This window comes from Melanotaenia boesemani, chromosome 8 (assembly GCF_017639745.1).
Source record: "Melanotaenia boesemani isolate fMelBoe1 chromosome 8, fMelBoe1.pri, whole genome shotgun sequence".
Taxonomy (NCBI): domain Eukaryota; kingdom Metazoa; phylum Chordata; class Actinopteri; order Atheriniformes; family Melanotaeniidae; genus Melanotaenia; species Melanotaenia boesemani.
Genome location: NC_055689.1, coordinates 23,873,617 through 23,900,789, shown reverse-complemented (window position 1 = coordinate 23,900,789; position 27,173 = coordinate 23,873,617). Strand labels below are relative to the sequence as shown.

Here is a 27,173-nt window from a genome sequence, read left to right as displayed (position 1 = left end):
AGCTTTGGAATAAGTTCCCTAAATTGAAAGTGTGAGGCTTAATAAAATGTTGAAGAGGACTGAGCAAGAGGGGAAGTGAAAGTGCCCTCACTCTCACTGGTACCAGAGCAGAAGAAGTTTGAAGCACAGAGCAGTGTTCAGAGGCAACAGTCAGGGGTTCGGACACAGGGCCAGCTGCTCCTCTGTTGCTAAAAATCACATTTCCTCTCTGTACTCACTGGACTCCCTTTGTGTGACGCACTTTCCACTTCACACACAGCATCAGGATGTGGAAACCGTACAGCAGTACTCACTGAGTTTACTGGTGATGGTGGACATGACAGAATGATGAGAGGGTGATGTATCTGCCACGAGGAGCTGACCTGCTCTTAGCCGATGCAGGTCATCATCTGTTCTACCTGTTCCAGGAGGACAGGTGAAATAACTACAGACATTCAAACATAAGCACAGCTCACAGGCTTGTGTGTTATTTAGTGTCTCCTTTTTATATCACTTCATTGAGATAGAAATACTGTGGCTTTTTCATTCTGTTGCACTTAATTAATCATTTTTCCTATCAAGATTTCTAAAACTAATAAAAGACATAAAACTATACACATGTATGAAACAGCTAAATGATTACAGAAGGACGGACTGACGGACGGACGGACGGATAGATAGATAGATAGATAGATAGATAGATAGATAGATAGATAGATAGATAGATAGATAGATAGATAGATAGATAGATAGATAGATAGATAGATAGATAGATAGATAGATAGATAGATAGATAGATAGATACATACATACATACATACATACAGTAGCTATACATATTTTACCTGCCGAGAAAACAAACCCTACCATCTTTAGACAAGAAACTGGATCTCAGCAGAAACGCCAGCAAAGCACGCAGGTTGATTTGTGATGTAAATTTGACCCCAATCGACACTGCCGCCCCCAAAGTCTGTAATTTACACCTGAATGGAACGTTACCTTAAATCATGTTTACATCACGAGAGGTTACAGCTAGGGAAAATGCCTCCGAAAACCGTTTCAGACAACACTGGCGCCTGTTTGGACAAGCCCGCTGTGAGAGAACAACACCATCCTCCATTAATGATAATGAGCCGAGAGCGAGACGCGCCAAGCAGGTGGATGCAGCATCTACACAACAGAGAACCGACACTGGAGTACTACGAAAGTCCTGAAACTTGCTTCATTAAAAACAAATAATAAATGAATAATAAAATGATAGCTAATATTAAATTAAAATATATATTAAAAATCGTATTTACTAGCTTTTCACCTGCATGTCTGTTTGAAAGCTTGGTGAGTGCTTTTTTTTTTTTTTTTTTTTTTTCATTTTTCTGTACTTTTTGTGGCTTGGATTTTAGTAATTTACATTATGCAAATACATGGACGAATTAAATATCATATGGCATACAATATTTAGGCTCTGTTTGTGTTTAGAGTCATTTTCACACCATCAGATGAAAATGCTTTTGTTTCATGTGGCATGTATTCCAGGTCTCATTACATCAAGTTCTATTAAATTTAATAACTACTCATAAAAAGATTTTTTTTCAAAAAAGGTGTCATCCGTCAAAATGACAGCATTTAGGTTGTTGGTGTGGCTTGGCTCCCAGCAGTTTCTGTCATCTAGCTTGTTCTTTTCAACATATTACGTAATTATCTATGGTTGCTATACAGCCCGTGTGTGTTTGTAATATTCTTTTTTTCCAACACATGAGAGCTGTGGGTTGGTCTGTTTGAGTGCGTCAGCCTAATGGGGAGGTCCCGCACTTTATAGGCTGCTCTGCGCTGCCTTGGCTGTCATAGAGCTAACTGAGCACGGCAGCCTGCAGGAACGGCTTTATAAAGAGCTAAATTTACCAAACTACGTTGTTTCCTGAGCTCTCACAATTGGTCAAGCGAACTCAGCGAAAACAGTTATAAGGTTGCGAGGACCTCCTACCACTTTTAAACTTGTTCATGTATTTGAAGCAGCAGCTGTGGAGAGAGGCGACTGTGAATTAGGCGCACAGACTCTGGTGCGGCTGCCGCTCTATACACAACGCGACTTTGACAAGAGATAGTTGTTTTATTTCACCAAACGATGGCCTTATCCGGAGTGATGCTACCGTCATTTTCGACTTTCTCAAACCAAAGAGAAAAAAACTGGGAAAATGTAAGTTACAAATTATATTGATGCTTATTTTAAACCCGTTAAATTAGATGTGTACATCTTTCTTTTTGTTTTTTAGGAAAGCAAAACAATAATAATAATCAGCTTAAATTCTTGTGGGTGTATTTACTGCCAGAAACTTTATATTCACCATGCCTCTTTTTTTCCTGCAGAGATGGAAAGGAGAGATGGACAAATTAGTCTCAACCAGTTGTTCCATGCTTGAAATGGTACAGAGCTTGGACAATCACTGCAAGAAGGACGACGAGGATCTGAGTAATTATTTGGATCTGGATTTTATTCTCTCCAACACAACTGGCTCAGACAATGCGGTGGAATTTGTTGGCACAGCTGACCCCAACATGTACACAGCTGGAAACTCTGTGCCATCATACCCCGCAGACGATCAGCGCTCCCCGCCTCCCCCGTACGGCGCCAGCCTCATGACAGAGCTACTCCGCGCCGAAGGCACAGGCAACTATGGCATTACGCGTAACCCCAGCGTCCAGGGGAGATTTTTTGTCAACACAACACATTTCCCTCGCCCGGACATCAAAGTAGAGCCCCCAATGGACAGTTACGGCCCCGTTTTGGGCATGGTGCCTCAGAGCTGCAGCAAAATCAAGCAAGAAGGCAACGTTTCGTGCATGATGTCCTTTGAACAGCCACGGGTGGCCATATCTCCACGGGCAGCCAGCAACATGACCCCACCTTTGAGCCCCGATGACCAGGGAGTCACGGACTGCCAGGCACAGCTGTGTCAGCCCATGAACTTTCAGCAGAAATATCACACACAGGCAGCTTTTCAGCACCACCCTCAGGCTCCCCAGATGCAGATGCCTTACCACGCTCCGCATACTGGCTTTGGCATGTATGATGAAGGTCTCAACCTGCAACCAGGGGCCCAGAGGGTGATGCTCACACCACCTTCATCTCCCCTCGAGCTGCTGGAGTCAAAACCCAAAAGAGGTCGGCGCACGTGGCCACGGAAGCGCACTGCAACGCACACCTGCACCTTCGCTGGCTGCGGGAAAACCTACACAAAGAGTTCTCATCTGAAGGCACATCTCCGAACTCACACTGGTAAGTTAAAGCAAATGATAAGGCAACAGATGTGCGTAATTACGCACAGTTCTCCTAAAAGTGTATGTCTTTGAATATAAACTTATAAATTCCGATACTGTCTCCTCGCAGGTGAGAAGCCGTACCACTGTAGCTGGGAAGGTTGTGGATGGAAATTTGCCCGCTCCGACGAGCTGACCCGTCATTTCCGTAAACATACTGGACATAGGCCGTTCCAGTGCCACCTGTGCGAGCGCGCCTTCTCTAGGTCTGACCATTTGGCGCTTCACATGAAGAGACACATGTGAAAGAGCCCATTTAAGGACTTGGGGTTCACAGGGAAATTGTATTATTTTTATTGTGACTCAACCGTATTTTTTATTTAAAATGCATCCATCTGGCCAAATTCTTTTTATATAATATTGAATTGAAACTGTTTTAGTGTTATTATTTTGTAATAACGTAGCTGGTACTACTTTGGTTGTATAAAAAGCTTTAGAAATGTTTTGTTTGCTTAAGCAGACCAAGAAGGGGCTGGCCCTGTATATACTACTCTTCTTTGACAGAACTGGAATGCTGTGTTTGACACAAAAGTGCCTTTCTATAACTGTGCTACTGTAAAACTCTGTGACAGAACGATTTGGCCAAAAATGTTTATGTTCTTGTTAACAGTGGTGAAATGCTCATGCAGTTGCCTAAAATGTGCAGAGACAATGTTTTATTTAAACTGCCTCAGTGTCTGAACTGCCTTTATTGTTTTATTTCTGATGCTTTTGCCAATCTCAAACTTCATGAAGTTAAACTTTTGGATCCAGCCCCTCTGTACACTATCAGGGCTTGATGCCCTGTGCATTATTTTTTACTTAAATTTATATAAATAAATACATGGATTTTATACTGTAAAATGTGTATTTATTGTAAATATTAAAAGAAATGGATTTGAACTTTTTGAGTGAGGAATTGCTTTTCATAAACGCTTACTCACTCTAGGTACACCTTGTTCACACTTTTTGATTAACCACATCCACCCACTGAACAAAGGTTTCACAACTGTGCTTGAAAATGGGTGCAGCAAACCTGCAGACCATCAGATCAGCTACAGTAAATGCATCATGCAGTTGTAGATGCATATTTTAAAAACATGAGCACTTGGATTTCCACAGTGATGTTTTGCAGCTGCAAGACAGAGAAGGGCAGTCACTTGTGGGCTTAGCCTATAAATACAAACACTCCATTTCCATAATTACAGAGTGAGCCGGGAGCCGTCTGGACAGAGGGGCACAGCAAGCCCTCATCAGGGAGCCCATAGACTCCCTTTCTGATGGGTAGAAATTATAGTTGGACATCAAAGAGCCTTAATACTACAATTACACACAGTCACTCTGCACTACAGTTTCAAAGTATCCAAGTCCGTGTCTATAATATCTGTACAGTGTCAGTGAGCATTTGAATCTCCTGCATGAAAGACTGCATTGAAAGAGAAGTATCAAAACCAGATGGCATTTCTGAAAAGATAGATTGCTTTCAGGACAACTTTAAAACTCTGTCTGATAAAACCTTAGCTTTAAGAAAAAACAGTGAAACTTGGCTCCAGCTATCTTATATATTAGTTTAACCTGCATCAATAAACAATAAAAAAAAGAAATGAATAAAAAAAAAGAAAAAAAGAGGAAGTGTACTCAAGGTCAAAAATAACTGCACTGAAGATGCAAATTTATCACTCTCATTTCGCTTTTTTTGTTCCAATATCGATGCTGAACTTTATTGTATGCAAACATATTATGGTCTGTACATCAGTATTTTAGGAAAACAGGATAATTTCCCAAAGTAGCACCTTCTTGGCTGCTCTTTATCAAAACCCATTAATGTGTTATAATCCTATATTTATCATCCATACATTCATTGTACAAACAAGCCCTTTTTCTGGGTATTCAAGACAACAAATCTGACCTCATTCCAGGAATGTTAAAAGTCACTTTTATTCAGTAAAAGTAATTTGTTTTGAGTAAATCAAAACTCAAGCGTTCTACATACATATTGTGCAATATTACATGTTACAGTGTTGATATGTTGATAAATAAGGCGCTGACACTGCATATGTCCTGGAAGGAATATACAGTGGATACATTATGTGCTAAATAAACCTGATTAGTGCTGTAGAAAGACAAGAATACAAGAGTTGAAGGCATTTAACAATATTTCCTCCACGTAAGTATGAACAGAAAAGACAGTTACTAGAAAACAATTCAAATTATCCATTGCTTTTTAGTTGTTACTGTTTTTGAGAAAAAACTAAAAAAGTCACTGAGCGTATCTGGTAGTGTAAAGAATAACAAAAAGAGTAGAGCAACAGTAAGTAAAACAGCACCAGCATAAACAACTTAGGTTTTAACTTTTCAATTTTAGAGAGGTTTTTTAGTTTAATGGAAGTTCAAGTTTTTTACTTGTGTCACAAGAAGGCAACCAATGATAAATGATCTGACAAATTCAAACTGCTTGCATCAGAGAGGTGGTGACTAGCACTCCAGGTGGACAAAAGTTTGTTCATAGAAAAGGAAGAACTCAATGATTATCTTAAGCATCGCAATGACTTTGATTACACTCCCAATATTCAACTCATGCACTTTTAATGCCATAAATAATAGATATGAAGGCATAAATAGCTAGAAAAACTTGTAACATTGAAATATGAGTATAAATCATACCTTTTCTGATCTAATTGCTAAGTCATAGTCCTCTAAGACAGCTTTGGTTCACACATAAAACTGTCATCTAAAATTTACAGTACTTCTAGTGTCTCACAAACTCCCTTACAGGCCAACAGAGTAGTTAGCATGTGTTGTTTGACTTTAAATACAAATATATGAGTTGTAAAAGGTTAAACAAAACAGACTTCAAGTGCATCTTACTTCAGACACCACAGATTCCTTGATTTAGTATAGAAATTCAAACAAAAATATTCTTAAATAGTTAACCAAACATGCAGCTTGATTAGTCATAACATGATATGAAGCTAAATAAGGCTGCAGTGGAATATGCTGCGCTTTCTTAAATCACTTTATTCTTGCAGAGCAAAGCCAAGCATTAGTCAAATTGCTCCGTGTTCTTCCTGATTAGAGTTGCCATGTAGTTTGGGAGCAACACACCATCCGGATGGAGTCCTTTCACAGAAGTTCAGTCTTAATTGGGAAAATACTGGTAACAGGGGATGCTTGTCACGTAGGGCCAGTGTCACTGCTGTAGAAGGAGAACTGTAAAGGAGATGGAAGGGGATAAAAATCTGGGGAGATCAGGCGTTGGGCAGATCCGCCTTGCTGAGTGCGATGGCCAGCTCCAGGTCTTGCTGCTCCTGGAGCTGCAGCCTCCTCAGTCTCTCCTGTTCTTCACGCTCACTCTCCTGCTTGGCCCACTCCAGCTGCTCACTCTCACTTCCAAACTAGAGCACAGACACAAACATTAGATCTGGCACAAAGGAAAACACAAACAAACAAACAAAAAAAAAGCAAAATAAGAAAACATCAGGAATGTGGCTGTGGCTTGAGGCTCAAAAGTCAACACAGAACGAGACAAATCACTTGACAAAAGCGCATATAAAAGTTCAAGTATTTCTAATTAGGCAGAAAGTCAGAAACTACATCAAACTAACATGAAATCATCAGATGTATAGCAGTAAATTAAAAAAACAATATATGCAAATGGAAACAATATGTAGTTGATAATTAGATTTTATTTGGACATCAGAAAAATAGGCAAAGAGGGCAAGACTAAAAGATTAAAAAAAGAATTTTATAATTCACAATGCTGAACTATTGGCAAAAATTACTGTTCATGTTTCCCCACATTGTGCATTTCAATCAACATGACTGAGAGCAATTATAGGAAATAAACGTATTCATTAATCACAGATTATGCAGTGCGGACAGGTTTTTCACATGCAAAGGGACTGACCACCGCACCCTTATACAGTCTTACCTTGACATGCTCAGATCCTGGCAGAAAAACAAAAATTACAATACAAAGCTTGATATAACAACCACAAATCCAAGGGATAAAAAAAAAATTCACATCATGTCAAATGATACAAAAAGCTGCCATGCATCCTCTCTCCACCTGATGGCATGCTCAGAGGCTAGGTTATGCAAGATGGTAAAGAGGTACAAGACGGTTGACAAAGAGGAAGATTTACTCTGGGGTGCTCAGCTTCGAGGCATATCATGCTTTGACACCAAACAAACCCTCAGCTTGGACGTCTTGCACTTCATGACTTGAAAAATGCTCCTCGAGCAATACTTGAGCAGGCAAGTTCACTACATTGTTAAATGAAGGTTTATAAATCCTCACTTCCTGCCAAAAAAACTGAAGAGAAATGTCAAGAAGCATGCAAGCCCCTTTGCCAGGAGGACAGATGAAACATATGACTAGCTAGAGATAAGCGCCGGGGCTGTACAAGTCAGTCATGCAAGCATTCAATTTCCTTTTAAAACAAGCTGTCGAAAAGTTCCCAGATGTTCTGTCAGTTGTTAGTCAACAGCCAGTAAACATGGCGGTCCTGTGAGCACTCACTATTGGAAGTAAATTAATAAGAGGGAGGTCCAGTGACATAAAAGGTGGCACCTCTGAGCCTTCAGCCTTGCAGAGATCATGACCTCATGCAGACAGATACTTGACCCAACATAAAACTGTTAACAGACTACACTTACAGAGCCAATATCTGCAAAACCCACAGGACAGTCTTTGGATGCTTTACTCGAGTGTGTCGTAAAAAAAGAGTCTTTACTGACTGCTGTGGAGCAAACGCTCTGGAGTGGCTCTGATGCACTCAAACTGAGCAAACCTACTGGAGAAGATAAACATTTAAATGAATAAATACCAAAACAAATGACAGAAAGCAAAATAGCAGCATCTTCAGCTCAAACATCAACAGTTGGGAAGCCCTTGGGAAAATAAGCTCACACATTAAAGACTGATGGTAATACTTGGGTCTCTAAATATTCACAGGAAACCAAAAGTTCTAACTTTACAGCACCCAGAGTAGTCACCCAGTGGAAAATGATAATGATTCAAAAAAGGTGTTAACCACATTCCTGAGTGAAGCTCACTGATGCATTGACACTTAAAACATGCGCAGCGTAGCTTAAAACATGCAGACTGATGCTTTTTCCCGTCTTCTTTGAAGCACTTGATTGTAAAAGATGTGTATTTTACCATCTTTGTCTACTCTAAGCTGCAAAAACATTTCCTAATATGTTTTTTTTTCAAATGGGTGACAATTATCTTCTAAAACAAGTACAGTGCAGCACAAGCTGTTGTGCTAAATTTAAAGTTCTCAGCGATCCGGTGAGGCAATTTAATCTATTATTTATCTAATTGAAGCTATATTACAACACCTGTGTCATAGTAGTAGTAAACAAATGTTGCTACAACATACTTGTGGGCAAACAGCTAAATTATACCCAACAGAGCTAGGATTAGTTGTGCAACTGTCTCTGATAGTTGTGCAACTGATATTCAGAGCAGCCCATAACTTTAAGAGTGGGCTTCTCACTTCCCCTTTATAGGCAAGTAACATCTCTAGAATAAGCTTGCCAGCAAACTGTGGCCACACATCTCTACCCTTGCTCAGTGTGGTAAAAGCAAAGGGGAACACCAACTTTCTCAGGCTGTGGCTTCTGCTTAGAGAACAAGTGCAAGGTCACAGCGGAAGGGCATGGCTTGGGAATGGTCTGTTGGTGTTATGTGACTTCATGCATATAAAAAGCAAGATGAACACAAGGCTATATGCATATAAAAGTTAAATGTGACTTTGAGTCTCATCAAACTGCAGACAAATTTAACTTGCATTGGCTAGTAATAAAAAAAAAACCCAAAAGTAAAATAAATTCTTAATAGTACCAACATGGTCACATCCTGCTATGAACTTGCAGTACCATCATATCTCTGCCAACACCTTTCCTGTTAAAATCAAAAGTAAAAAAATAACTCTTTCCTCTTTCTCTTTTCTGCATGTTATTGAGGCATAAAACATTTTTTACAAGGAAACTTAAAATATAAACTTAGTCAATTTACTTGGAAACCACCCAAAGTGAGGACACATATGTGATATTTTGTATTTTGTGCTACAAAACTGTGCACAGAAAATATAAAATAACCTGTAGTGACAGCACTCATAGTCAGTCATTGACGTTAAGTGCTTTCAACAAATGCTACATGCAAAGCGTAAACATCACAAAAGAATTCATGTCAAGGTTAGCTTTAAGTGCATTCTGGTACACACACAAAGACGAAAATCAGGGATTACCATAGGGAGGTGCAGGCCGGTTAGGCACAGGTTTCTTTGATGGGAGCACAGGATGATCTGGCTTCTGCTCACACAAAGAAAAAAAACAAAAAAACAAAAGAAACCTGTCAACTGTCAAGAAAGTGATGAGGCCAACTGGTCTAACAACAAAGATTTAAAAATTTTGGAATAATAGAGCGTATTTATATAAATGTGAAGGATTGGACAAATAATAAGAAATCACTCAGAGTAAAACGAACAGCATAGGTGCTTGGCTTCAATGTAAAGCTTCAGTGGAAAATTCTGCTTTATGGTGAAACTGTTTCATGACTTTTAGTCTCCACAGCTTACCTTTGACATCTGACTAAAGTCAGCAAATCCACCACCCTGGCCTCCAAAGGAGTTGCTTCCAAAGGGGTCCACTTTCCCAAACATATCTGTGACAAAAGTGTATTGAAATGCATTTGGAACATTTGAACACATACATGGAAAGTGCCAGAAACTATAACGAAGTTCAGCCCCAAACCACACATTCAAAATCATCTCAGCATCTTGCTTATTCTGAAAGGGGCCAGCATGCTATTTCCAGAGGAGGGAATGTGGCATGGCCGTTTAATTTTCCATGACATTCTGCAAAAACCTGTAAAGCAGAAGTTTTGTTTAACCTGACGTATGCAGCTGATTGGCTAATTAAAGGCGTCAGTTGCCACACTGTTAACCAGAACTGTGCCTGGGTTGTTTTGAAGCAGAGCGGTATGCCGCTTAATAAAAAAAAAAAAACAGCAAACTGCAGATGGATACAGTGAAAAAACAAAACATTGTAACGGAATATGTTTGTTGTGTGCATGTGTGTTTGCAACCACAAAAGACCCTATTCATGTGCTGTACGCAGTGTTTTCATTTACGCACAGTAACTCTGCTCATTTCTACAGTTGCCTCTGTGTTCTTCTTAAAAACATGTAGTACGACAGAGCATCGACCTGCAGCAGCCACTAACTTAAAACAACTTCCGTTGCGAATGAGGCACTGTAGTTCAATAGCAGCAGATATAAAGACAGGACACAGGCAGGAGTGAACTGGTTAAATGAGTGGCAGTGTGTTCTAGTAGTGAATGACCAGCAGTCACACAGTTTCTGTTATGTTTGGCTCTTGCACACCTCCTGTTTTTCCAGGGTATTGGGGGGGGGAGTATTTTTAGTTGGCCAGAAGTTAGACGCGTAGGTACTTGACTAAAAATAGCTTCAGACCACAGGAAAAATTGAAGCCACAGTGAATAAAAATTGTTTGCCCCCCCTTCCCCCGTCCCAAAAATGAAATCTAAATCTAACACGTCACCCAGAAAAGCTAAGAATGATTCTTTGAGAGGGGTTTCAAAATAACAGTGATCTCTTATGTTCAGAAGTCCATTATTAGAGTAATATTTTGGGAACCCTGCCTGAGAAATCTGCTCTTATGGGCACAGACTTTGTCTTTTTGATTTTATTTGACAAATTGATTCAGCAGAAGGTCACCATCCATGTTACTGCAGCATCATTCCATCTTATCTTCCAGCACCAACAAACTGTCTTAAGACTAAAAAAATATATATCCCTCTGAATCCAATAAACAAAACTTCAGGTTAATCTGTAAAACTTAGAAAACTTCGAGTAAAGACTCTACATGCAGTAGCATCTGATGATCCTACTTTTCAGAGCAGTGTACCTGAATCCTTCGGTTTTGAAGCGAAGGGGTCACCGCTGCTGAGGGAACTTGGCTGAGAGAAAAAAAAAAAAAAATGCACAAACAGAATGAATGAGCAAGTCAAAACATATTTTAAAATATGTTTTTCCAGTTATCTTCAACAATGTAAAGCCTCTACCAGAAAAAAAAATCACTTAGCACAAAAAGAAAGAAAATCCTTGAGCCTCAAAAAAGTGCTTTCATTTACTTGAAAAATCCCACACCATTTGAAGGAACAGTGATTAGCACTCCGAATGAATGCAGAAACAAAGGCATCATACCTTGACTGGTGGTGTGGGTTTTCTACTGAAAGGGTCTGCAGATCCAAACAAGTCGGGCTTGTCAGTCCTCTTAAAAAAGTCTTCAGATGAGGTGCCTTTGAAAGGATCTTCTTTAAAAGGATCTCCACCAAATGGATCTAGGAAAAAAAAAACAGCATCAACAAGAAAGGTGGAACATAATTAGTGCAGGCTGTCACCAGAGAGAAACAGCCTGCATGGCAGGAAAGCGTGTTTATTCTCACATACACAAAAGCAGATAAAAATGACAAAAATTCAAACCTTTTAGCAGGTCAGACTTGAACGGGTCCTCTATCTGAAAGGGATCTGCCGGAGACTCCTTCGCACCGCTGTTGTTAAACATGGCTATCCTTGACTTGATGGAGTCATCCTGATAAATCCATCCAAAAAAACAAAACCGATACTTGTCCATAATTCAACAAATGGACAATTTTAAGTAATCTTAGCTTACAGCTAAACACATGAAGACAGGAGTGAAATGAGCATGCACACTTCTTAAGTTAGCTTTAAAAAAAAAACTTCCCAGTACTATCCAGGAAATACTGACAAACGAACTCTGGGACCACAAATCGCAGTAACAAAGTTGTTTCATTGGCTTATCTGGATTTTTATTTCACTGGCATTTCAAAAGTGTGGCAGATCTTTAATGCTAAATACAATGACAAAACCAAAGAAAACAGAAAAACATTTAATAAAATACAACAAAGAAGCTGAAAAAAGACATAAATAGGGCAACAGAGAATATAACACTGATACATATTGACAGGTCTCTCACCGCACTTCTGAAACCTCCGTTCTCTTTCTCAGCGATCCCCTCACTCAAGTCCGGCAGGTTGCTGAAGTTTCCCCCGTTGATTTCGCTCAAAGTACTGTTGTACTGCTCAATGGTCTTGGTCATTTCATCTTGGCTGTCTTGGATCAGCGACAGCTTACTGCGAGCCTGGAAACACAAAATATTTATTGTAGAACATTTCTGAAATTACAGAATACAATATGCTGAGCGGTTTTGCTGCCTTGTTTTAATATATGTTTGAGCTTTTCAAATTTGTTCAACTTTCCCACTTGGCAGAAATTCATAAACCCCTTTTACAATATATGACGGATAAAATCTTCTTTTAACAGTAATACAACAATCTCCTAAAAATGGAGGAATACATGAGGTTTTTAGCTGACTGAATTGTGGCCGTGGTTAGTGGTTAAACTGATAAAAGAAACTGCTTTAACCAATATAACCAAAAATGTTACTTGAGCTGTTGTGCATGCCATCTTGTAGTAGTGACAAAAGTCCAAACCACAGACTGAAGAGTGAAATTATTAAAAAATACAAGTTCAAATGCCACACATAGAACATAAACACGCAGTCTCTGACTTTACAAGCTAATCTTAAGCGGTTCAAAGGGTGCAACATCCTCATGACATCTGCTGTTTCTCTGTATGCCCTGACCTGGTTGATCTCCTCCTGGGTGGTTTTAAGTGACTTCACGATGCTGTCCAGCTGGACACGGCCAGAGAGCAAGCTCTGCTCCAGCTGGGCCTCCTCCTCCTGCAGCCGACTCAGGTCTGCCTTGGTGCGACTCATTTCATCTTCCTGACTTCGGAGTTCTGTCTCCTGAGAACGGATCTGACTCTGCAGGGATGAAATCTAAAGGACAGGAGTAAAAATAAAGACCTGTTTAATAGATATTAGAGGTTTACCTTGAATATTTAAGTTTAGTTTCTTGTTTGAATAGATTTTAGGGAAGGTTTGTTCTCAGGAAGAAATTTTTTTAAGATAGACATATGAGCTACTTGATAGTTTTTTATTTTATTTTTAAATAAACATTGTAAAATCAATCAACAAATCTTAAAATCATATAACCACTGTTATATAACTTCTGGACTGACACTCATGATTACACATTTGTGTATAATAATCAGCAATGAACAAAAAGATTGCTACCAGAAAGAGATTGCAACTGCATGTGTGTTTTCAGGATGTCATAAGTGAATACTAAATACAGAAGCACTTTATGTTTGATGTGTGCTACTTTATGTTATGTCTCTAACCATCTGGGTCTCTTCCTGGCACTTCTGCTTCAAGTCATTGAGCATTCCCTCCAGCTTGGAGCGCTGCTGGTCCATCTCCTCCAGGCGTTCCTGGGAATCCTGCTTCTGGGACTCCAGATCCTGCAGACTGCTGCTCTCCCTGTCCAAGTCATTCTGCATGTCCTGAGGGTCCACAAAACATACACAGAGGCATCTATGTACTATCATCCACACTAAGCTGTTAGCACTTTCTGTACACCTCAATAGTTTGGGTGACTCGTTCAGCTCAGCTTACCTGAACATCACTGTTCTTCTGTCTAATGGCTTCCTCTTTTTCTCTAATTTCCTGGTCAATGATGAATTTCTCTCTGCAGGTGAACAGTATCACAAAAGAGATTAAAAGATATTTAAATTTGTTAATGTTTGTGGGTCAAAGAGCATTTGAAAATAGGCGTTGCTAACATAAAACACTGGTTGAAAATGAATGAATACAACATACTACTTGGTTATCATTATTAATGTGGTATAAAAGTTAAAAACGATACAATCCAAATCGCTTGACTGCAAGCTTCCCTTGTTATCCAGAGAGGAGGAGAAACAACTCTTATCCTCCTGCTATTCAGGGTGCATGGGCTCACCTCTGCAGCTGAGCTATTTCCTGGCTGAGGTCATCCAGCTCTTTGTTGCCCGTCAGCTCTGCTGACCCCACAGAGCTGCTGCTGTCCTGAGACAAGAAATGTTGAGACAGTCATGTAAGAGGGGAGAAAAAATGGAGAGCTGGGAAAGAAAGTATGACAGATGATGTGACCATGACTGGAAATGAGAGCAGAGACAAGTAGGGTGACAACAGCAGGAGCGACTGAGTAATGGATGAAATGGATTTGGGGAATTGTTCTGAAGCACATACTGGGAACACAAAGGTGGTTAGAAAGAGAGCATAGGGGATGTGAATGGTACAGGGGGAGAGAAGAGCTCCCTGCTGTTGTTTCTAAGAAAACAAAAGTCACAGGAAGGAAACACAAACACATCACACAGCTAGGGAGGGAGCAAGAGAGGCAGACAATACATGCATAACAAGAAATGCAAGCACACAGGACAATACAAAAGAGTTTCGCACTACAGTAATATTTACCTTATAGATTAGCATTTGATTAGTCTTTGACAAATCAAGGAATCCCAAAAGAAAATCAGGCTATCCTCCTGGCACTTACAAACCTCAAACTAAGGTTACTCTTAACAGTTTATCTCCATGATTTTAGTTTAATACTCCACCTGAAAATAGTAACTTTATAGTAATAGCAGAGAAGGATATTTTTATAAAAATACTTTTTCTGATGTAGTCCTGCTTAACAGATTTAATTTGATTATTGACAGTATCGTACTAATAAAAACCAATGAGCAGAATTTCCTTAATGAGGAAGATTTCACTTGTGTTAACAATAATAAGTATATCATAGCAAGAGTAACATAACTTGGTACGGCAGATGGCAGTGTTGACCAAGCAGGGGTGAATGCTCCAATTCTAACAGTAAAAAATTAAATTGAGACACATAATAAGGACATAACAACAACGCCATCTTGTGGCATAATTTAGCTACTTACTCTGCGAATATTAACTGTTGAAGCAAGTTCTGGTCTTATAGAAGAAAAAAGCCCCAAATAGCTCTGTCAGATAGGGTAGAAGAGAGCACAGCAAAGCACAAGCATAAAAAAACATTTTTGCATTGCAAGAAGAGAGAGAAAGAAAGCAGGGCTCAACATTTCAATGCATACAGTTGCAGAGAAACAAAATCTCAAGGTGCAGAGGCAGGTGGCATAATTGTCATTGCAAGAAAGGAAGAATTCAGTGAAAAGGGCTGTTGAAAGAAGAATTCAGGACTCACAAGGCCTGTAGCTGATGCAGTCCTTTCTGACGGGGGGATCATATCTGGAGTGAGTGTAGAGGGAGGGTCTATGCCTTTAGTGGCCTTTTGTTGAATAAAATGCATGGCCAGAGAGAACTGCTCCCGGGACAGCTTGCCTGTCTGTTTTGTATCAGCGAGTCCCCTGTGGAAAACAGGAGTGTATTCTTTTCTTTATTCTTAAAGCTTATATACTGTATTCCTTTCTGATAAACACCTACAGATGAAAACAGATGAAAGCATCCAAAGTTGCAGAGCCCAACTAACATTTATACTCATTTGATTTAAAGAGTTAACTTTAAAACAGCTGGAAAACGCTATTTTACTTGTTCCCCTATTCTACATTAAATGTTATGACTGAAACATTTCACAACATAGTGCCACAGAGTTTTATTGGACATAATGGTTATCACAAGGAATGAGGCTAATGGTTTTACTGTGCCCAACAGTTCCTGCTGCACCATGAAGTTTTTATTTTGTCTATACATTATAGTGTAGATTTTATTTTTAAGGTGAAATTAAGCTCCCTTGGTTACAAAAAATGCCAAGAATTGACAGCAGTGATGATAATATTTGTGAATGAATATGAATTGAACCAAGCTGTGATCTTACCATATCTGTGCCAGCATTGTCTGAGAGAGGGTGGACTGCATAAAGATCTCTATAACCTCACTCCCCGTGACGAGGCCATCGTTGTCGGTGTCTGTTTGCTGGAAAAGGTCGTCATATCTCTCTCTGTCAGCCACAGGTACCACCCAGTTCACCGCTGGCTAGAGGGAACAAAGGACAGCTTTTGATTGAGATGATGGCGACATTGTCTATAAACTTGAATTTTATAAGCTATACATCAGAATTTTTTTAATGTTTTTTTTAATCAAGGATGTACTGGGCAACTAGCAATGAAATCAAAGATTGTAACAAAATTTTATACGAAGTTAAGCATATTCCCTTTGATGTAAATGCTCCTGTTTATCAGCTGACAATTAACCTCCAGACATCAATTCCTGCAATTGCAGCTAAGAAAATAATGCTGTTGAAAACTGGAGTTGATAAATAATCATTTTTCCTGTTTGTCATTAAGAACAAAATGTGATGATGGATATTCTAGTTTTCCCTAGGAGAGGAAATGTGACTGATAATATATTCTGGTGGCTTCAGAAACCACAAGAAAAATAATACACTGTAACACAAGAATCAGGTGACAAAAATAAAATCCTGTTTCTAAAGATTTTGGGAAACTTTGTAAAATGTTATGACAAAAAGACAAGAATGATTTGGAAATTATTTCAACTATATATCTAATTGTAACTAAAGACAAAATATCAAATACTGAAACTGAGACATTTAAATACAGGTTCTTTTGAAATTGATGCCAATTTTTATTTATTTATTTTTTTGCATTAATGCGTGATAAAGGATTTCACACTCAAAATTTCAGGGTCCTTTTGCCGTAGAAAAGGACCCTGGGTCTACAATATGCCAATTTCTTTTCATTTCAGGGGTCACGAGTTTGGATTTCAAGCAGACCAGATGAGCCTCTAGACTTGTACAGCTGGTATGTGTGAACTAGCCTCGTCATTTTAAATAAGCAAATATCAAGGTCAACAGTATATATTACTCCAAAACCTGTTCATGATGCTCAGCATCAAGTATGTCGGCACATATATGAATTTTACTCATGCTTTTTTTCCACAAGATCTCCTCAAAATCATCTCAGATTTTAACTCTTCACTGATATTAAGTTGAGTGGACCCTAATGGAAAATGTCTCATTATTTGATTAAATAAACAAAAAACAAAAAAAACATTAAATTTCAGTTGATTGCAGGATTGATTTCTACCTGAGACCCACAGGCAGAAAGATTGTGTTTCTCTTGTGGTTCTGTATGTTGTTCATAATTTATTTTTATTTAAATATCAGATATCTAACTTGTTTTTGAGGATATTTTAATATGTGAAAACCCTGCTTACAGATAATTGTTTTTAGAAATAATTCTGAGCCAAAGCAGTCGAGCATTCATATTTACAGCTAATTTTGTGTCTGTTTCTAAATGACGTTTTCCCAGAAGGTACACAGATCACAAGCAAATCAATGCTAGTTTTCAACCTTTGTGCAGAAATTTCTCCATATTTAAAGCTTTTTTTTTAAAATGATTTTTAAAACGTGTAAGTGATTGGCAAAAATGTGCCCACATTTTTTAGTCTACATTTATGTTTACATTACATCTCTACTTATATTTACATTAATAAGTCAAAGCTTATTTTAGTAAGAGTTGTACAAGTGTTTTACCAGAACTGCTTCCCTTTCCATTCAAGGAAGCCTGTTTCTCAAAAAGTTACGTGTGAGAAATCTCTGCAACCCGATCAAGGCAGATAGAAACACGCTGACTGTCACACAATGCTTTCAACAATGTGGTAAAACAAGTCCTACCGCTGGCAACAGAAAAGAGTTGTTACGTAAAATGCCAAGTCTCTCCATAAAGCCTGATTCAGTCCTTGTGATACTTGTGGGGCAATAAAAATAAATGTGCACAGTTTTATTTTTTCATAGGACTGGGATTTTATGTGAGTTTTTACATATTACTTGATCATGATTAAAACGTGTTTTTAGTCATTTCAACTGGTAAGGCAGCTATGAATCTTTACATACTTTTTATTTATTTACAGTACTCACCCTATCAGACCATATACTGTACATATTATTTATTATATCACGTGTGTGCTTCTGCTTACTGCACCTGTACTGTTGCAACAAAGCAATTTCCCCATTGAGGGACTAAAAGTTTTCTTATTCTTCTTATTCTTAAATTAATTTCAATGTTAATCCATGTAAGCAGCATTCCTTGAATGCATTTTTAAAAAGAGACTTGGGTCTAAAAATACAGATTAAAAACCCTTCTTTTAAATCAGAATTTAAAAGATAATAAAGGTTTTGCTTTACTCTAATAAAAAATTAGATTTTTGTCATAATTGAGAAAAATATCCTTTCTGTGTTGCTTTTTCATTCATGTACAGCATTTTGTTTCAACGGTGGTTGTTTTAAAGGGCTTTATAAATAAAGTTGAGTTGAGTTCCACTGAACATTAGCTTGGTTATTGTTTTGTTTTTTTAATACTTTATGAGATCCAACACAATGTTAAAACATATTAGTAAAAATGCTGAAAATGACTTTAAATGTAAATTTCACCCACATCAGCCAGCCCTTTGGAAGAGAACTTTAGCTTAAAATAATCGCTGCTGTGACATACACATAATGATTACATCAATAGCTGAAAATCCAGGCAGTTTAAGGTGACGTACCGTTGAGCTGGATTTAAAGGAGTGTTTTGGAGACAGATTAACAACACTGGGGCCGAGGGGAGTAGAGCTCCCTTGAGGCAGAGTGCTTCGCAGGGTCTCTTTGAGAGGAGCCGGGCCAGATGCAAGTCCAGACAGATTGGGCAGCACAGCCACAGCACCTGGAAGAGCAATCCCAGCCTTTTTCCTTTTAGAAGGTGGGATGAGGGAAGCTGGTAAGCTGCTTGGGACAGGCTCCTTCTCCATAGCCCGATACACAAGATGCATGGCCTAGAAAATGGCAAATCTGATTGTTATTTCATAATTTCAAGGAAAATTTTTCTTCAGTACTTGCTCTTGAAGTCATGTAGGCTTCAAGCGTAAGTAATGTTTATTTAAATAGAACCTTTCACAAACATTCATCACAAAGGGCTTCACAAAGAAAGTAAGCCAATAAAATTCACAACATAAAATACACAAAATAGAATACATCAAATAGAAATATAAAAGCAGTAAGAGCCCAAGTCTAATTAAAAGCTTGTTGGAATAAAAAATATCTTCAACTGCTATTTTAAAATATCCAGAGTCCAAACTACCTAAACATACAAGCAAGGCCTTCCACAGTCTGGGTGGATTTTACATCTAAAGCAGGTCAGAAATATAAAGAAGAGCCTAACCATGCAGTTCAAAAATTTTTAAGTTAATTCCAAAATCAACCCAGTGAAGTGACTTTAAAACAGTGTTTATGAGTTCTTTTGTTTGTGCAAGTCCCCCTAGAGTTCTGGACCATCTGAAGACAAGCTAGCTCCTTCTTACTGAGACAAGAGAAAAAACTGTACTATCATTTCTAGTTCACTTGATGAAACTATTGTTCTGGGTTTTGCAATGTTCCTCAGATGAAAATGGTAGTTTCGAGAGTAAGTACAGATGTGAGGGAAATTAAACTGAAGTGACAGTAAGAAATCCAAAAGAACCCAGCTTACCACTGTGAATTCTTCTTTGTCCAAGTGTCCATCTTTGTCAACATCACTAAGATCCCAAATCTGCAGAAACAGCATATAAATGCTGAAGATCTGGTTGTTCTGAATTGCTTTGAAGAGAAACAGTATTGTATAATGTTATGTTACCTTTCCTAACACATCCAGAGGTAGCTTGGAGTTTATCAAAACTGGCCTGACTTTATCACCAGACAGGAGGCCATTTACTGGGGCCAGACTTTCAAATATTCCCAGAAACTTCCCTTTTTCATCGGGCTAAGAAAGACAGAGAAAGATAAAAAATAAAACAGTTAGGTACGAAGCCTCATTCTTATTCACCCCTCAGAATATTCAGATAAAATGTACTCACTCTAATTGCCCAATGAGAGTCAGACACTGTTGTGGACACACTTAATGGGCTGTCAACATCTCTCTGTAAAGGTATAACAAAGATTAACAACTGTATGAACTCTTGAAATGTGTCAATTTCCTATCAGATTAATGGTTATAGTTGTAGTTGGTAAGATGTTATTTTAACACTTACAAATTTAGGTGCAGCTAAGCTTTGGTTGATGTTATTAAGACTTATATCATTTCCACCCTGTGCTGACGCTACAAGTCTCAGAGCAATGAAGAAACCCTACGAAAGAGGAAGAGAGCTGGTGATTTTTGCATATGTCAGCATCACCAACATCAGTAAATAATCAGAGAAATCCTGTCTTACCCGCTTATCCAAATAGCCTTTTCTATCTGAATCTGCCAATTCCCAAATCTAAAAAGGTAAACAAACAAAAAAAGGATGCTACTGACAGTACACAAGTGTACAATATATATGAAATTAAATTAATATACAAGTCCTGAGACCCACTTTCCCCAGTGTACTGTCTGACAGTCCAGACTTCTTGAGAAACTGAGCCGCATCGCCTGCTGATATTTTGCCTGTGTTTCCAGGATCCAGCTATAAAGAATCAATAAGTGTTTATTAACTCACTCTACATTGTTGATAATATTCAGCTGAGTAAACATTAAGGAAGCTGGAGTGACAAAGCCAACCTTACCTGTCTGTAGTAGTTTTCAAAAGCTGCGTTTCCATTTGATAACTGGACAGGAGAAAATAGGAAAATATAACACCAGGCAAATGTGGATATCAACTAATATACACAAAAACAATAGCGCTGAGGAGCGTATACGTGGCTAGTTACAAGGTTAGCAGTCTGATTGTCATACAGCACGCGAAGTGTAAAAGAAAGCGCAATATTTTATGGTAATGGTTAGCCAAATAAGGTTATTTTTCTTTTGTTTTTGCGTATATTTAATAACAACCTGTTTTACCATTCTTTCTGAAAGTGTTATCACTTTTTTTCTCTCTGCCATTAAAACGAATAACTTTGCCATCACTTAACCTAGCTAACCATGTCAGTTCAGTTGACGAGTTTGCAAAAACAGTTCCAGCGGCCAATATTCACCACTGCGTTTGATGTCATCACGGTTTCAGAGTATATTTAGAGTGCTACTGTCATTTCATAATAATCCTAAATCAATTTGGAGACTTTTCTTGAGCTGTTGGAAGTTGTTACCTGACTGAGAGTCATGAGCGCCGCCATGTTTCCTGGTGTCTTGAGTGCGCGCACTACGCACACGCCCCTGAAGGAAGAGAGGGCGAGCGGCGACAGACCGGAGGAAACAGCGGTTCCGGTGGTGTGAGGTCATCACAGAGGGGAGGTTTACAGAAGTAAATCCAAATACTACTAATACGGAGGTGTAATTCAACAATTAGTTTTTCCTTTAAACATTAACAGTGGTCTTAAATTTGATAAAGTTGGACGTGAAAGCTTTTAGTGATAAAACACTAATCATAACAAGGAACAATGAAAGTTGATGGACCTGAAATACTTGTTTTATAATTGTATTCTTCATTAGCGAACATATATAATCATAGCCTGATATACAGCAAATATTGATTACTGGTAGTAGCCCTGTGGCACAAATACTAACTGGTTTTGAGAGCTCTTGGCAGAATATAAGACACCTGCTGTGTGTGTGTCATGTGCTGTAAATGTGGCCAGTGTTTTCATCCAAGGCACTCTTGTGCAATTCAGCACAGATGCATAAAATTCTATAACTAGTGCAACCTTACACTTACTAGTTTGGCCATCTCAAAGGACGGAATAGAGTATCAAATCTGTTAAAACCTGTTTTTGTCAAACCCAAAACCTTTTGAAACCTCATTCAGCAACAATGGACATTAAATCAGGTAATATACATTCATGCAAAGTGTGAACTTATGCAATAAAAACAATTTCCAGACCATAAGGTAATAATCTTTTAATAAAAACTTTGGCTTCAATAACATTCTGTCCAGTAAAAATGAGTGTAACTCTTGCACAAGTCACACCAGGGGCTTATCATCCATTTTTCCAGACTTTCAGCACATATTGCAGATCCCATGATATTAACATATGAAGACATAATGACTTCATCCCATTTCAGTGACAACTAAAAATAATTTTCAACTGGATTAAGATTCAATCATGTTTTAACATTTCATTCAACTGTGCCTTCAAGAGAGTGGAAATGAAAACAAAATCAGTGCCTCACAATGAACCAAAATAACTTACAAACTCAGTTTCAATTCATGTCTCCGTTCTCTTTTTCTGTACTTTGAACAATTAAATTAAAATCAGCTTTGGGTGAATCTTCAAAATACACTGGACAACAACCCACCAAAAGACATCTGCAAAAGAAGGAAGATGTTTAGACAAGAAAATCAAGAAAACAGTGGATGACAGTGCCAACTGATTGTATTATTTCAAAATGAGGAATGGGTTTTGATGGTGGAAAACCACAGAATCAATCCAGCAGTTCAAGGGTAACATGACAAACATGAAAAAGACACCAAGTCCATTAACACCCACTTGCCCCCCGTTTTCTACATTAGATCCCTGACTTGGGTTGTGTCCATATCTCAGGGAAAGGATGCACAGCAGCCACTATACCCCTGGGATTGACAAGACAGTTTCTGTGGAAGGGGTAGAAAAACAACCTCCTCAAAGCTCATCTTTAGGCGTTGATTCCTCGTCATCATTTTCTGAAAGTTCTTCATCCTTTGTTTCTTCGTCCTCCCCCTCGTCTTCCTCTTCTTCCTCCTCATCCTCCAGGCCATCATCAGCCTCAGTGTCTTGGTCTTTGCTCTTCTCTTCCTCCTCTTTTCGTTTCAAATCATCCTGCTCTTGTTTCATTTTTTTCTCTGGTTCCTGGAGGGAAAATTAAGAAAGAAAAAAAAATAAAATAAACCATGTCTCTTAATGGTATTTGCTCTTTCATAGGCAGTGAATCTTCATGTAGTTTAAAGTAGCAAATTCCAACTTAATAAGAAAAAACCAGCCCCAGAATACCTTGGTCACGCCCCATGTCTCCTTTCCAACGTCCTCAGCTTCTTTCACATCATCTGAGATCAGGAAGTTGTCAAAGATGGTACCAGATTTCACCTGAGAAACAGTTTAAACTTGTTATACAGTGGTTTAAGCTTTGCCGCTGCAATAACATTACAACCTAAAGATGATCTTTGTCTCACCTGCCAAAGATCAAGACCAATAACACCAATATTGTCAAACTTGTATATGTTGGAATCAGCACTGTACTCCGGATTGTCAATTTGAGGATGCACCCAGGCGCCTTTGTAGTTGGGGTTGTCAATCTGTTTGGGTTTCCATTCTCCCTGTGATACAGATAGCATTTATCAAGATAGAGTTTATCCAAAGCATAATTTCCTTTTATGACAATATAAATGTGGCCTACTTTGTATTCTGGGTTGGGGATCACGGGTGGCTCCCACTCTCCATCCATATCTTCTTCCCAGTCTTCAGGCTTTTTAGCATCAGGATCTGGGATATTTTCAGGTTTGTCCCAGTCCTAAAAAAAACATAAATTATAAAATAATTAACACAAAGTTCCAAAGCTGAAGCAAATGGACTCCATGTAACAGCACAATTAAAAAGTTAGTAGAATTAAGTTACTAAGCTTATCACCTCAGGCTTTGTGTCATCAGCGTCATCAATCTTGGGCCGGTCATCCCAGTCCTCTGGCTTCTTGGCTTCAGGGTCCTTAATTTTCTTTGGAGGGAGGAAGTCCCAGTCATCCTCAAGACTGCCAGATTCTACCTTTTCATTGTCAATTTTCACCTCATAGGTCTGATCTGGATTCAGGATCAGCGTGTACAGGTGAGTCAGTTCATCGTCCTAGAAGAACAGAAGTGTTAGAATTTTGCCTCAGGTCCAGAAAAAGAAAAATGCAGGGGTGAAGTTTTGAAACAATAAAATTACCTTGCACTTAATATCTTTCTTGATGAGGTGATTCTTGCCCTTGTAATTGAAGATGACATGGACTTTTTTGGTGCTGTAGCCACAAATGTCAGGTCCTAAAGGGAATTAGTTTAATCATTAGATACACCAGCTGTTATTGTAAACATTTTTTGTACAGTATAATGAACACTGTGACTTACCAAACATAATGTAGTATGTGGATTCTCCATGCATGTCAGTCTGTTCTAGGTCAGCAGGGAAGACCTTCACGTAGCCACCACCACAGTCAATCTTCTGCTCATGCTTCACTGTAAACTGAATGACCAAAGGCTTTCCCTCATTACTGAAAGGCTCAAAATGGGCAGATGTAGCATAGAAACGAGCATCTTGGCTTGTCTGCAGACCTAAAGAGGAAATTGAAAAAAAAATGTTATTAAGGGAGGAAATAACTTGATACATAATACACATCAAATGTACTGACTGTAAATTAAACTTTTCGTGGACTTTTTAGGACATTACTCAGTTTAAACAGAGAGTAGTAATGTGTGCTGAGTTCATATAAAACTGAAAACAAAATCTGGTTGCAAGTTGGAAAGTTTCTCTTTCACTTTTCTCTTTGTTTGCTTGTTTGTTTTGCACTTATAATACACATTGACTCATGTTATTTCAACAATAAAGTATTTAGTTATTACAACCAGAACATACTTATTTCACCTGCTACAGTATCTTGTGGCAGTAGTAAATATGCAGCATTAACTACTAATCAGCGTCTGTATTTATTAAATGTCACGCGATGCCTGGTATGAAAAATTGAGGAACTGAGTCCGTTTACCTTTGTCTTTCTCAGCATCTCCATAGAAGTTGCCAGCTGTTAGCTTCCACTCTCCATAGTCAGATTTGTGTTTTGAGTTTTCCCAGCGGCTTTTCCATCCATCTAAACAGAAAACAACCAGCAAGTTTGCAGATGATTAACACTTAGTGCACTTTATAAAAACCTGCCAAGTTACACCCCGAAAACTGCAACCGTCCAGTGATTACTGTCTGAGGTGTCACTGTCAAATTAGCTTAGTTTTTCTTTTTCACTCGTAACATTACATTTGATATCCTAATTGATATGGACATTGCGTTTGAATAGCTTTTAAACCTTGCTAACGTTAGATTTGCTAAATCCCCGTTAAAGGTAAGAATCCAAGAATGATACCACCTATCATTCATGTAAACACATGCTTAAATTTAATTTCAGGAGAAACTTCTGTTGACATTTCTGACCCCAAAGATGGCTCAAAGCCAAGGTAACAATAAAATGTGCATGTCAGACTTACCACCGTCCAGAAACTCCTCTCGAAAGTAAATCTTTGCATTTACGCAGTTAACTGCAAATATTACCCCAACTAGACCCCAGATCGGCATTTTTCCCATTTCTGCTCTACTTTCCGAAGCTTTACGTCTCAGAGCCAAAAAATGAAGAGGTTGAGGAGGAAGAGAGGGGAATATTTTAGAGTTGCTCCAGCGAACAGATGTCTACCTGCTATTGGACAACGAGAGAGCATGCCTGGACCAATCAGAGTAGACCACGAAACATATGTACACTCCAGAACCTGATCCCAGACCAGTTGACGTTTCAATTATTTATGTTGTGCAATTACATTAACCGTCCAGTAGATGGTGCTAACAAAAAGGTGATGACATAAAAGTGAATTAAGACTTTAATCAGCCAGTCAGTAATAGAAACTATTTCTAGTAGACATAGCGATGGCCATATAAGCACAATTACAAACATGACAATGTTTTGGGTAACAGCTGAAAAAAACTCATTAATATATAGGCTGTGTTAAAGTAGCGAAAGGGTGTCACCCATATAAAAAAGTATGTAGAAAACTGAGATAGCACATTGATTGATTTTAATTATGATACTGAAATTTGTTAAGTAAAATGTAGGATTCATATGCATTTTTATCAATTTATTACATAGACTTAATCTGTATAGCACGTTTCATACTAAACAGGATGAATCATAAAATGCAAATGCTAAACAATAATAGAATAATAATTTAAATTAAACAAACCCCACCCCAACTTTTTATTCATGAAAGATTTAGTGAAGAAAAGGTTATGGCTTATACATATTGATATTCATAGACTGATTCCTCACGTAAACCTTGCCCAACTGAAAAAAAAAAATCAGCTTTCACAATTTACAAAACAAGAAAACATCTGTGTTTTATCAACACAGTCAATGTGCAGACCTAAAACTAAATAATGTGGAAGAACATTAATAGAGATGAGGACAAGCAAACGCCCACAAACCTTGATGACTTGAAGTGATTTTGAAAAAAAAGAGTGAGCCAAACTTCCATTACAGCAATGTCAGAGACTGATATACAGATGTTAGTGGTGTTGGTTTGACAAACCTTTTAGGTTATGGAGTGTTCTTAGTTTCTCACACACTTCTTTTTCACTGAGTTTTTGTTTAATAATGATATGGTGTAGTATGCCATGCTGTTATTGATCTGAGGTTGTATATACCCAATTTTAAGATGCCCTTTTTTATGTCCTGATACATAAAACCTTAGAACTGAATGAGTGTAAATTCTTTTCACACAGTGGTGTGGTGGTTAGCACCGCAGCCTCACAGCAAGAAGGTTGCCGGTTCGAGCCTCGGCTGGGGGGAGGTTCGAACCTGGGGGGCTGTGGCCTTTCTGTGTGGAGTTTGCATGTTCTCCCTGTGTATGCGTGGGTTCTCTCCAGGTTATATATATATATATATATATATATATATATATATATATATATATATATATATATATATATATATATATATATATATATATATATATATATATATATATATATAAATAAATAAATAAAAAGTTTTAAGCCTAATCTTGAAGGTAGAGACAGTGTCTGCCTCCCAAACACAATATGGGTGTAATGGTTCACTCCTGAGGACCCAGGAAATCATCCACACACACACTGAAATAGAGGTAAGACCAACGTAGTATTTATTGAGACCAGATGCAGTCTTGTAGCAGTTTAATAAGGATTAAACTGTAATTGCTGGAGGGCACAGAATCCAGAGGGTTCCCGAGAGGAAACAGTGGAGGTCCACAATCCAAGGAGAGGCGATGGTCAGGCAGGCAGTGGTCATAACAATAAGGCAAGAAGCT

General features: G+C 38.4%; 3 protein-coding genes across 9 annotated transcripts; 1 reads left to right on the top strand and 2 right to left on the bottom strand.

Moving 5' to 3' along the window:
- The first annotated feature begins 1,833 nt into the window (after positions 1 to 1,833).
- On the top strand, positions 1,834 to 4,176 carry klf2b (Kruppel-like factor 2b). The gene is made up of 3 exons (XM_041992070.1): positions 1,834 to 2,173; positions 2,344 to 3,253; positions 3,365 to 4,176. The coding sequence occupies exons 1-3, from the start codon at positions 2,102 to 2,104 to the stop codon at positions 3,538 to 3,540; spliced, it is 1,158 nt and encodes a 385-aa protein (XP_041848004.1). The 5' UTR covers positions 1,834 to 2,101; the 3' UTR covers positions 3,541 to 4,176.
- Positions 4,177 to 5,192: 1,016 nt separating this feature from the next.
- Positions 5,193 to 21,345, bottom strand: LOC121644236 (epidermal growth factor receptor substrate 15-like 1). 6 transcript variants are annotated; one of them, XM_041992065.1, is made up of 24 exons: positions 21,283 to 21,345; positions 20,764 to 20,805; positions 20,574 to 20,663; positions 20,430 to 20,477; positions 20,250 to 20,345; positions 20,076 to 20,138; positions 19,856 to 19,981; positions 19,712 to 19,771; positions 18,753 to 19,019; positions 16,066 to 16,223; positions 15,436 to 15,598; positions 15,155 to 15,217; positions 14,191 to 14,276; positions 13,848 to 13,920; positions 13,574 to 13,735; positions 12,972 to 13,169; positions 12,303 to 12,467; positions 11,789 to 11,897; positions 11,510 to 11,646; positions 11,211 to 11,262; positions 9,861 to 9,946; positions 9,531 to 9,594; positions 7,933 to 8,069; positions 5,193 to 6,668 (listed from the first exon to the last, which is right to left on the bottom strand). In XM_041992065.1, the coding sequence occupies exons 1-24, from the start codon at positions 21,307 to 21,309 to the stop codon at positions 6,522 to 6,524; spliced, it is 2,619 nt and encodes an 872-aa protein (XP_041847999.1). In that variant the 5' UTR covers positions 21,310 to 21,345; the 3' UTR covers positions 5,193 to 6,521. The 6 variants fall into 6 exon arrangements, with proteins under 6 accessions (XP_041847999.1, XP_041848000.1, XP_041847998.1 ...); XM_041992066.1 differs by lacking the exon at positions 21,283 to 21,345 and adding an exon at positions 21,172 to 21,245; XM_041992064.1 differs by lacking the exon at positions 21,283 to 21,345 and adding an exon at positions 21,038 to 21,099.
- Positions 21,346 to 22,015: 670 nt separating this feature from the next.
- Positions 22,016 to 25,494, bottom strand: calr3b (calreticulin 3b). Of its 2 annotated transcripts, XM_041992422.1 has the most exons (10): positions 25,329 to 25,494; positions 24,839 to 24,940; positions 24,207 to 24,410; positions 24,028 to 24,122; positions 23,734 to 23,943; positions 23,504 to 23,617; positions 23,280 to 23,423; positions 23,101 to 23,193; positions 22,749 to 22,959; positions 22,016 to 22,439 (listed from the first exon to the last, which is right to left on the bottom strand). In XM_041992422.1, exons 1-9 carry the CDS (start codon positions 25,423 to 25,425, stop codon positions 22,753 to 22,755), a joined length of 1,266 nt encoding a protein of 421 aa, XP_041848356.1. In that variant the 5' UTR covers positions 25,426 to 25,494; the 3' UTR covers positions 22,016 to 22,439; positions 22,749 to 22,752. The 2 variants fall into 2 exon arrangements, with proteins under 2 accessions (XP_041848356.1, XP_041848355.1); XM_041992421.1 differs by having other exon boundaries at positions 22,016 to 22,959; positions 25,329 to 25,493.
- Positions 25,495 to 27,173: the final 1,679 nt, after the last annotated feature.